General features: G+C 33.0%; 2 protein-coding genes across 3 annotated transcripts; both read right to left on the bottom strand.

Annotated features, from left to right (window-relative positions):
- On the bottom strand, positions 540-5,954 carry LOC109350858 (O-acyltransferase WSD1-like). Of its 2 annotated transcripts, none has more exons than XM_019592170.1 (8): positions 5,921-5,952; positions 5,168-5,417; positions 3,914-4,507; positions 3,643-3,709; positions 3,234-3,340; positions 2,360-2,569; positions 1,655-1,792; positions 540-910 (listed from the first exon to the last, which is right to left on the bottom strand). In XM_019592170.1, exons 2-8 carry the CDS (start codon positions 5,339-5,341, stop codon positions 743-745), a joined length of 1,458 nt encoding a protein of 485 aa, XP_019447715.1. In that variant the 5' UTR covers positions 5,342-5,417; positions 5,921-5,952; the 3' UTR covers positions 540-742. The 2 variants fall into 2 exon arrangements, with proteins under 2 accessions (XP_019447715.1, XP_019447723.1); XM_019592178.1 differs by having other exon boundaries at positions 720-855; positions 5,921-5,954.
- Positions 11,195-12,569, bottom strand: LOC109342454 (glutathione S-transferase F9-like). Its single transcript, XM_019580437.1, has 3 exons — positions 12,363-12,569; positions 12,031-12,079; positions 11,195-11,784 (listed from the first exon to the last, which is right to left on the bottom strand). Exons 1-3 carry the CDS (start codon positions 12,507-12,509, stop codon positions 11,330-11,332), a joined length of 651 nt encoding a protein of 216 aa, XP_019435982.1. The 5' UTR covers positions 12,510-12,569; the 3' UTR covers positions 11,195-11,329.

Here is a 12,569-nt window from a genome sequence, read left to right as displayed (position 1 = left end):
AAAAAATTTAGAAAATTAGTGATACTTTCGACTAAAAACATGTTGTTATTCTATACATAATTGAATAGAGATACATACAAACACGATGAATGAATGACATGAGACGAGACGAGTTATGTATGTCCCCTACCCGGTCCTAAATATTGATCGAGTCTAATTTTTGAACCCAAACATGGTCCTAGACCCAATAAACTTGACCCTCTTTGGACCATATCGTAATTAGGTCTTATCGGATGAGTGGATAAAGTCGGATCTTGTTCACTCATATTCAATTTCATGATAGGCAATAGAATAATGCTACTTGCCCAATTATTTTGTTTTACAGATGCACATAACTTCATTCTATTTCATATGGTAATTTGGAGAATCTCTTATTTTTGGCAAAAGTGGTGTCCTTCTAAAGAGTGGAAACCTTACTTATATCAAAATCCAAACTTTTGCCAAAACCTTACTTATATACATTTTAGACAAAATTAACACTTATTCTTATTTCTATCTTATTAGGAAGATGAAAGCTCACATTTTAGAATCGATAATATTATTTGTACAACACCCCTTTATTCAAATAAAAAATCTATACCCAACTCATACAACTTTCTTTTTGTTAAAATCAATAGTGCATGGTACTATTCTAGAATCAAATTTGTAATTATATATAACTATAATTATCATGAATACAGTGTCAAAATAATTCAATGATATATTAATTTTTTAACTATAATCATGTAATTATTATTTGTTCTTAGACTACTGCATTCATGATGAGCTTTTTCTGAACAGCATCAACAATGAGTTTGAGTGATTCTTCTAAATCATCACAAAGGATATAAGGATCTGCAATGACACTGGGGTCCACTGATATAGAAATAGTCATCTTATTAGCATAACTTTGGTAATGGAAGGTTAGTGCCTGAAAAAGAAATCAAATGGTTGTGCATTAATTTATTGACCTATGCTAAATCTTTAGTAACTTAGCAAGTTACAAGCATGATTGCAATAATTAGCAATGTTTTAAATCTGGGGCCGTGATCATTACAGACGCTGATATGTTAAGGTTTTGGAAGTCGCTGAAGTTGTATCACTGTTACTTTATTGATCTCTGCTAAATCTTTAGTAACTTAGCAAGTTACAACATGCATGATGTTAATAAGTAGCAAGGTTTTAAATCTAGGTATATGATGATTACAGACGCTGATATGTCAAGGTTTTGGAAGTCACCGAAATCGTATTATTATTACTTTATTGATCTCTGCTAAATCTTTAGTAACCTAGCAAGTTACAACATGCATGTTGATAATAAGTAGTAAGGTTTTAAATCTGGGTTGGCGATCACTACAGACGCTGATATGTAAAGGTTTTGGAAGTATTCGAAACCATATTACCATTACATATATTGATGTCTGCTAAATCTTTAGTAACCTATGAAGTTGCAATATATATGTTAGTAATAAGTAGCAAGGTTTTAAACTTGGATATGCGATTACTACAGACGCTGACATGTAAAGGTTTTGGAAGTCTCCGAAACCATATCGAGACCACAATTGTGGTTGTGGCCACATTGACCACATATGTTCGCAATTGCTTCTAAAATTCCGACCGCAACCACTATTTAAAAACCTGGTAAGTAATAACTTTTGACTAATTGAAGTCTTACTTGTGGGTGCCCATATACACTAGGAGCAATGTATGCCACAGGATGACCATAGAAGCCAATTTCTTCGACCGGACCAAGCATATTAGAGAAGGCCACAGTGATGTTGTAGAGAACTCTTCTTGTTATAGCAGCAGCTAGCTGCAGGTAAAAAATGCAAGGGTACTACTATAAACAATGTAGCTCTTTGTTATTGTGATTGCATAGATAAAAAATACAAGATAACTATTCTGATCAATGTAACATTGTGGTTATAATTACACTTGGGGTCTCTCTATATTTTCCACAATTGCAAGCAAATCTGATCATATGTAGGCACTGCCAAAACTGACATTGCAGCCGCGATTACGAGAAGTTGTTAGTTGGTCTAAGCCATCACGTCATCAGTGATCTCGATCAGTAATAATCTGACGCGTAACAAAATTTAGTTACAATGTAAGAGGAAAAAAATGAAAGAATACTTCCTTCTATTACGTGTCTGATTACGATTGGTCTAGACCATGGATGACAAACGAACTAATTATTGTTACACAATTGCGGCTGCAAATTGCAATTTAATAAAACCTTGGTAGATTTTTGGAGACTAGTTTAGCATGCAGATACTTATCTGTTCTACTAGTTTTAGATAGGAACTACTCATCAAGTTATATTTAGTTACAAGATCAAGTTAAGAAAAGATAGCAAATGAACCTTTCAGTGTATATATACCTTGACTCCAAATAAATTGAGTATCAATTTTGCACAAACATGAGTGCAAATAGCTTCCAATGAGTGCTTTTTTCTGTCAACTGTGGCCTTAGCTTGATGAACATATTGCAATGGATCTTCTTGTAAAGCAATGGAAAGAGGAAGGACTATATATCCTATCCCATTACCCCATTTGGTTTTTGATTTCTCAGCCATCATGTCAGCCAGATCCTAATTAACATAATATTTGAAGAGATATTTGTTGATTAGTATGACTCAGAAACTGTTATATTTCTATTCATTCGACAATAAAGAGTCGATATGTCTGTTAGGAATATTTCACATTCGACATATGTGATGCTCATTATGCTATTCAAGTAGGAGTTTATTTTTTTCTGCATCAGTTTTCTTTCTTATGTTGTATAAATAATGTGTCTTGTTGATGTATAAAATCAAGTCTTTTACGTAACACATATCCTCTTTGCTGTATAAAATGCAAAACAATCAAGAGAAAGATGAAATGAGAGGGACTATGTTACTACTTGTGTGTAATATTTTCAGGTATATAATAATGAAAAGATAGAGTAGTATATTAAAGTGGAACCACCACTTTAATTAGAACTACTTTATAACAGATAGACATATATATATATTGCATTAAGTATATTAGCTATACATAGAAAACAACTTGTTATGAATATATGCATTTTCTTCATCTTAAATATATATAAAGAAAGACTTAAAGTTTAATGTTTTGTTAATGAACATGATTTATGATAGAGTATTATGTCGTCGTTCGATCCATGTAGCCAACTCCACCTAGTGGAATCCAGACTTGGTTGTTGTTGTTGTTATATTTTCCTTAAGAGAGTGTTAATTTGGAAACCAAACTCACCTGGATTCCTGCAACTGGTCTAATGTTAACAAGAACTGATGCTCTAATCCGAATGTTCTTCGGGACACTAAATCTCTGCTTCTCAGCACCAGCATTTGCATCCACACCTGAATTGGAAAAACAAAGCTTTTGAAGAACACTTTTTTGTGTATTTAGTCCTACTTTTTCATAAAAATGACTTGCAAGTTGAAACATTTTGGTAGGTTTATACAAGTTCAAGAGAGATTGAGTAGTTTGAATATTGCATGAAAATGGAAAACCAATTATAGATAAGAAAGTATAAATGGAACTCTATATTGAAAATCACAACTTTTAAGATTTTCTTGCATTGAGTACATCTATATATTCTGAGGCAAAACATGAACTTTGGTATCCTGAATTAGTGCCCCATAGAGAAATAGAAACTTACTGCGTTCCCGATTCAAGTAGCGACTGAGACCAGCTTGTGTTACCCCCAACAAAACATCATTGACAGTCTAATTAATACACATTATTCATCATTTATATGTTAGTAACTATTGGCTCTTCGGAAAAAGTAACACATGAATTACGATCATGTGCAAACATTAGAAAAAACTTTATACTCAGAAGCATATCCCTTAAACTCATGAAACTCAAAAACAAGATTCAGAATTAATGCTCACAGATCATTTTCCATAAGAAAATATGGCAGAAGTTACCATTTTCATTTCATCCTTCACAAGCTTTATATCTTCCATACTCACTATGCGATGCACGAAGCGCTTCGTATTAAGCTCTACTCCTGGTGCACCTTTTAAAGGAGTCCATGTGTCTTTGATGAAAAAAATGGACAGAACAAATAGCACCAAGTCCACCAAAGTGTGCCAAATCAGAACCAATCCCCACCAAATAGCCAACAAGAGCGACCAAAATCGAGAAATTATTGCATGGTCCGGGATCAAACTGTGATTATCCAGCTTGACTCTCTTCTTGGATGGCACTGTTGGTAATGCATGAGGGTCGGATATTTTGCGAGTTGAAGCAAGGAGGAGTGACATGAGAGAAGCACCATCTCCCATCGAATGATGAATCCGAAAAACGGCAACTGCTTCTGCATCAGAGGTTTTGATGTTAAGGAGATGCAGTTCCCATAGTGGCTTGGAAAGGTCTAGTGGAGTTTTGGTAATGTTGGATATATAGTCTTCAACAAATCTATCTGGTAAGTCTATTTTGGAATCTATTTCAGTAACTATGACATGGTTCTCTATGTTAACTGTTGTTGTTATCCATCTACTTTTTCTTCCCTTCTTAACCTGAACATGATCCAAATGAAAGATCAATGACCTGTTGTAAAATCTATAGTTTTAAATCATGGTTATTGCGATCGCGTTACCGTTTTTTAGAAGTTTATGCAGCAATACTACAATTGTAATTGCATCAGTCACATTTCTCACACAATTTTCTGTAATTTAGTAACACAATCTTAAGTTCTTAGCACTAAATTTAAAGCAATGAATGTGTGCATGTTTAATGAATCCATCTTAGATATGTTCACATGGGGTGAGGCCTACTCTTGTATATTTTGGTTATCCATAAAATGATTATACATTGTTGCAAATTGCGGACTGCATCATCACGTGATGCAGTCGCAATATTATAGCTTTGGTGACCGCATCACATCATAATTGTGGTGTGCCACTCAATCAAAATGATACAGCTGTATCGAGTCGTATTGCAACTGCATCGAACTTCATTTGAGGCACATCGAATTCAAAATATTTTATAATCACAAAAACATTCATGCCATAACAGTCACAAACGAAGTAACCGCAACCGCAACTTAGAACACAGAGATTATACATGGGGTGTTTAAGAGATTTAAGCTATTTCATATGCCATACATCACAATAATTTGGCTGCATCGGACTGCAACATAACCGATTTAGAAGATAAAGGTTAGGAGAGTAACATACCAGCTTGCTAGTAAACCTTGGATGCTTAAGCAGAGTTTGGCATAAACCATCTTTAATGACCTGAGGATTGATGCTTGTGCTGCAACCCATTATGGCCATCACATAACAGTTAAAGGATGGTGCATGGAACAACTTTGCTGCTGGACTCAATGCTTCATCACCTTCTGATACCATCTTTGATAGAATGATCAGCCAGACTAGGACTGAGACAAGGCCCGAACTCCTACACAAGGCAACAGTGGGGAATTTTCTGCAATGTGTAAAAGCGTGACGAAACACTTATCATTACTTTATTCTCTATCAAACAAATTAGTTCACTTAACTTATATCCTCTTGATGATCTTACCAATCATTCATCTTTCACCTCTCAAATAATTTTGCCGATTTTATATAAATTTTTATACAAGGGTGAACCTCAGCTCAACGTTAAGGCTGCTTACCTTTTGACCTGGAAGTCATGAGCTCAGATAACCTCGTCGCTTACGACGCCAGCCAAGACTGCATACATATACCCTCACCATACCAACTAATATGAGTCTCGTATACTGGATCACCCTTTAGTATAAATTAAATCTAACATATATCTTTCTGTGTAATCATCTTGATATCCATAAATCATTCAAGACGTTGACTATAATAGCTTTGGATTTTCATCTCAGCTAAAGCAAAAAGAATTTTCAATTATATAAGACTAATTAGCTATTATTTACAGGTATAAGATTGAATAAAAGAAGATGAGAAAAGAGAATTTACTTTTACTAAAGTTGCCACAGCATAGTGCAGAACAAGTACATGGATGATAAGTGAAGACAAAAAGTGTATTGGCTTCATGCTTTGCATTGAAATATATATAGATCTTCACATGTTCTATTGAATCTGTGTGTAGATTAACCATTTGACTTTGCTTCATCTTCATGTTTGACCACATCACAAATGATTAAAATATGTCAACCACTGTTTTTTCGCGACTACTAAGGATATTTCCTCACTTTTGGATAAAGAGTTAATCCCTTTTTAATTATTACATTATTATTATCATAATTTAATCATTATTATTTTTTACTAGAATTATCATTATTTTTTTAATATAAACACAAATAAAAGAGGGAATACCTAATTGAATCATTACTATTTAAATGCATTTCTTCACCATTCAAAATATAAGTGGCCTTGAAAAAATTCACTATATCATCTCTCTTCATTTCTTCAGCATTAAATGTTTATATTAGGTAAATGTTTATACAACTTTAAAGTATATTAGGTAAATGTACCAACAAGTTTATTAGGTAAGCATGCTTCTAACTCAAGTTTCAATTGTGATGTCATTAAGGAAAATGTCACTTTACATCCTTTTGGGATATAATTTAGAACTTCTTGTACAAATTATGGATATCACAATTTAATTGACAACAACCAATTTATGGGCTCACGTCAATTCAGACCATGCTCATCTTTGTTATTTTACTAAGGTAAATAACAAAGAATATATATTATTTAATGCTATCATGGTAAAAAAAATCATACATTTTTAAAGTTATTTACAAAAAAACTTTAATTTTAGAAATTGAGTAATTAAGCTATATTTTTTCTTCAAAAACCTACGTATAAAAATCTCTAAAAGCAGTACAGTGCATCTTAACCATTCAATATATGTATTTTTGTAATAATAAAATATGTTATTAATTTAAATAAATGGTTAGGTCATGCAAAGTAACACTCAAGTTTTAAATTTTTTTAGGTATTGAGAGGATCCTTTTCCTAGGTCACTCCTATTTAGGACCATAAAAAAATTATGGGGACATCAAATTAGTGATGATTAATTGCGTGGCATATATATAATGATGATAAAGTTTCTTATTTATAGCGTTTGAAACCTAGCAAGTTTCTTATTCATACCCTAACTTTTGCTTAGGTCGCCCTTTTAGGTTTTAAACCTAACAAGTTTCTTATTCATACTCTAACTTTTGCTTAGGTTGCCCTTTCGGGTTTTTAACCTAACGGATTTCTCATTCATACCCTGATTTTTGCTTAGGCTCATTTTTGTTTTCAACCTAACGTGCTTTTCTTTTATTTCAAGTTTCTATTTTTAGGCATAGATACTCTTGATTGCGTATTTGTTTATAGGTTTAGGCAAAACATTTCCATCTATGTCTTGTAAGACTAGAACAAGTTACAAAATTTTGCAAAAATTTTGCCCCAATATAAGGTAATTGCTCACCCATCAATCGTTCTTATGAGATAGCCGAATAACTGGACCATCGTGCTAACATTGTTTGATTCTTCCAGAACTTCTTACTCAATTCCGCATTGCTCGAAACTTCTATGATTCCCACTTGATGCACAACGTGTGGGTGATCTTTATTCGCTCATAGCGTGACAGATTGGCAAGAGAAAATACATTTTTATTGCCTTAATGTATGTATATATATATATATATATATATGTGTGTGTATAAATATAATAAAAATGTTTTTGAAAAAAGCAATGTGAAGTGGTCCCATTATAGGTCATGTGTCTTATCACGCCACTTCATGTCGTCTAAAATGAGGTAATGTAACCCCACTATAGGCCTAGTGTCTTGTAGTGTTACCTTATATTGTAAAATAAATATTCAAATAAGTTTAAAGGTGATGTGTAAAATGCAATAAAAAAAATATTTTTTAAAATGATATGAAGTAGTTCCACTATAGACCAAGAGCATTGTCGCGCCACTTCATGTCGTCTAAAATGAGGTAAGGCAACCCCATTATAGGCCTAGTGCCTTATCGTGTTACCTTATTTTGTAAAATAAATTTTTTAAATAAGTTTAAAGGTGACGTGTAAAATGCAATAAAGAAAAATATTTTTTAAAAATAATATGAAGTAGTTTCACTATAGGCCGAGTGCCTTGTTGCGCTATTTCATTTGTCTAAAATGAGGTAAGGTAATCCAACTATAGGCTTTGTGTCTTGTCGTGTTACCTTATCTTGTAAAATAAAATTTTCAAATAATTTTAAAAGTGACCTAAAGTGGTTCCACTATAGGCTGAGTGTTTTGTCGCGCTACTTTATGTCGTCTAGACTAGGTGAGGTGACTCCACTATAGGACTAGTACATTGTCGCGACACCTTGTCTTGTTAATTTTTAAATGAATAAAAATAAAAAATAAAATAAAAATATATCGACTAATCAACTATTTTCTGAAAGAACTATATAGCCTTGATTTCTCTATTGCAGGTAGAGATACGTAGGAGTGGGTATTTCTCTGTCAGAGACAAAAAAATAAAAAAAATGTTTTTTGTCTTTCTTTATTTTGTTTAATAATGTGATGACAAAATTAATTTTTTGAGTAAATATCCACATAATTGATTTAGGTACCATTTTATAACGGTGATATGAGGTGTCTAATACTCTTCTCATCCTTAACCGACTTCTGAACTTAATTTCTCTATGCAAGCAGATCAATATTTTTTTAAATTGATTTTTCATGTTTTCCCTATAGAAAACATCGATGTCGACTCCATTGCATTTATTAGCATATTTTTTGTCGCGCCCACGAATGTGGGGTAGCAACAACCATGAATTCAAGTGGCTTTCTGAAAGAAATGAAACAATATAACCTATATCCCCTTATAATGAACCATTATTATATGCATTTTCCAAAAGAGGCAACAACTCATAAGAATTGCAAAAATTTATTAAACCATTATTAGCTTAATGATAGCGACTCGTGGAATTAATGGTTATTTGTCCATGAGGTTATGGGTTCGAGTTGCGGGAGACTTCCCTTTGTGGGGAATAAAATACTGCAATGAGTATTTAAGCTGGTGGTTGGCACGCTCCGTGTGTTCATGGGTCGGTGAGGTCGCATGTTAGGACAGGTGTGTTACTGGTTGCACGCTTAGTATATTCATGGGTCTAGGAGGTCGCATGTCAGAACTGAGGTGTTACATTGGGGATAAAAGATATGAAAATGATGGCGCCACAAAAACAAGTGTTTCATAAGCTGGTGAGGTTCGTCACAAGAAGGATCCTGGATAAGAATTAAAGGTAAGGCATCACATCAATGATGATAAGTCTTTGAACGTTACAAGAATAAGTTCTCATTTTAGGAGTTAAGCTCAAGTAAAGAGAAATTAATCCAAATAAATTCAAACTTATTATTCATCATGTAATTCAGTTACATATATGGTTGTGGCTAGCCAATATGGCTCCACAAAATAAGCTACAAAGTTAAAACATTAACATATCCAATTCTCACGCATAAGGCCTATGGATTGTCTTGGTTCATTGATTCCCTAAAAGGAAATAATATCTCACGGTTTCACAAGGCAAGAATCACCATAACTTCTTGTTTTGAAATGGATCCCACGAACATCTCCATGACTCCAAATAAGGCAAGTAGTCATATATTCTCTTGTTGTTGATCATCACTACCAAAATTGACTGATATGACCATGTTCAGATTCATTGCTCCTCCCCAAGGCAAGCTACACGCCTAATCCATATACGAAAGGTGGGAATTTCACATAGTTGAATTTCCTACCACATGCCTTAATTGTATTCGGAATGACTCTTCATTTGGCAAGTCATAATCCCTTGTAATTGAATTGAATCATATTGCTTCTTGGAAAGGAAATTATCACATGGCTTGCACCTTTTTATGGAAAGAAATAATTACATGTCTTTTAATGGAGGCACATGGTTTGTTTTATATATGAGAAGTAATAGCCTTACCATATGGTTTCTTTTGCATTCAAAGAAATCCCTCCAAGAAAAGAAAGAATTTATGCAGATAATTCCTTGGTGGTAAAATCCACACGGCTCCTAATGTTTTGACATCCTTCCATAATTTGAAATGGCCAAATCTCATTAATCCTCTTCATATGAAAAGAATTACCACATGACTTGTCTCATATGGAAATGAATAATTCCTTGCCTTTGAATTGAAGAAACTTAGCATCAAGCAACATGTTGGGCGGCCCTATTGCGACGTTGGCCTGCCCTATTTTTCCACGTTGGGCGCCAAGCCAGATTTGGCTACCCAGCCAAGTAGAAAAATTGGCACACTCGACAGTTTGTTTGGCACGCTGGTGCCCTATCAGGCCAAGCTGGGCGGCTCACAAGCAACTTCCATTTGGCCATGAATTCAAGTGGCTTTCTGAAAGAAAGTAAACAATATAACTCATATCCCCATAAAATGAACCCTTATTACATGTCTTTTCCAAAAGAGACAACAACCTATAAGAATTGCAAAGATTTATTAAAAATAATAAAAATAATTTAAACTGCATGTAGGATAAAAGACCTCAATTTATTAAATGTAACCCAACATATAGCCACATTTGGTTCACATTGGTATATCAAATAAGTTTCTATAAATGCATATGTAAAATATTTAATATTTAAAATATATACACTAATCTAATATTATTAATTTTGTTGTAAATGTTGAAGGAACATCATCTCATTGTCATGTTCCTTGACTATAAACGAATCCATATAGTTTACATAAAATCATGTATCGAACATTATTTATAAAAAAAACTTTTGGTAAATCTATTTTTTTCTAGTAAATAAAATAAATATTCAAATTGTATCAACTTTTCACTGTTATATATTTTTTAAAAGTAGTTATGTTTAAAACTTTGGTGTTATCCTGTGACACAAGAATGTTTTTATGACCAGAATGTATAATTTATTTAATGTTTTAGGATTTAATATGTATACACTGACAGTGTAAGTGTTTTTTACACTGTCAGTAAATCATCCACCATTGACTCTCAAACAAAAGTAATACAAATTAATGATGGATGATATGTTAACAGTGTAAAAAACTCAATGTTTTATGACGAATGTATTGAGGAACTCATGACAACTAAACAGATATAATCCATATCGAGTATATTCAATCATAAATTATAATATTTTATATTTATATTTTGTAAAGACTGTGAGTTTACTATAATCTCAAAGTCTCAAATCAATTAAAAATGTGAAAATGACAAGAACATTTAATTTCTTGATGCATTCAACAACAATGATCCTCATTACATATAAGATCACAAAAGCAAACTAGGAAAACAAACATGACATAAACATTGTAAATGAGGCAACATTTTATTTCAAAGAAAAGTAATAGAAAACACTATAATTGCCAATAACACTTCCTCAAACTAAGAACTCAAAAGGGAAATGGGTAAAGTTCAACACTTTTCTTCCAAGAGGACCTGCTTGTAATATCATCCCACCAAGCACTAACATGTTTCCTATCTCTCACCAAATATGGTTTTTTCAATGGCTCCAAAATATAATAAGTCAATGGAAGATGGGTAAGATCAGCAAGACTGAAAAAATCTCCTGCCAAGTACTTTGTTTTGGACAACTTTTCTTCATAAATGTTGAGCACTTTAACAAGCTTTTTTTCACTTTCCTCAATCATTTTTGGGTCTGAGGGAAGACCCAAAACTGGGTTAACTAGAATATGTATAACTAATTGCATCAGTGGTGGGTTGAAGTTTTGGCCTTCAACTTCTACCCATTGCTCCACAATACCCTTTTCTTCTAGTGTCTTTCCCAGCAAATTTGTTCCTTGGTTTTTATACTTTTCTGCATAGTACCTAATTATTGCCCTAGATTCTGCATAATTTGTATCAAAAAAGTGTTAATAGTTGAGATAAAAATGTAGTATGGATAGTGTATAAGTTTTATACACTGTTACTTGTTACTGCGTTATCTAATATTCATGTTTAATGATCATTGACTCTTTAAGAAAAGTAATCGAAATGTATAATAGATGATACAATGATTAATGAGGCCTCAAATTAGTGATGATTAATTACATGGAATATAATGATAAAGTGGAAAAATAGTAAAGGGACTAACCAAAAAGTGTTAAATCACCATCTTGAATAGCAGGGTACAATCCGAATGGCTGCATATGCATATGAAAGATGGATTATATAAATTCTTTGAAATCGAGACAAAAAAATGGAAGATCAAAGGAAATAAAAATAAGAAATACAATTATCTCTTATTTGATTTTGATTTTTTTAAGAATTCGCTAAATTCATTCTATCGCCAAGGCTATCATAAGGAATTAATCATTTTCAAAGTATATCATTACCCTCCCAATAACGATTATTCTCATATATCTAACTTTAACTTTTTACGATATTTAATTTAACGAGATCTCACTCACTATGAGGGGATTGTACCTGTAACTTGAGGTACTCAGGTCCCTTGTCCTCTCCTACTTTGCCATCAACAAGCACTATTTCATACTCTATTTCCTTCTCAAGAAGAGCCAATATCACCCTTCTAGGGCAAGCATAGTGAGGTTGGCCTAAAACTTTCACTACCATTGTAATTAGCAAAATACACAAGATTCTGAATTTGTTTTTTATTATGCTTATGGGTTGCTT

Source organism: Lupinus angustifolius, chromosome LG01 (assembly GCF_001865875.1).
Source record: "Lupinus angustifolius cultivar Tanjil chromosome LG01, LupAngTanjil_v1.0, whole genome shotgun sequence".
Classification (NCBI taxonomy): domain Eukaryota; kingdom Viridiplantae; phylum Streptophyta; class Magnoliopsida; order Fabales; family Fabaceae; genus Lupinus; species Lupinus angustifolius.
This window is presented reverse-complemented; position numbering and strand designations above follow the sequence as displayed.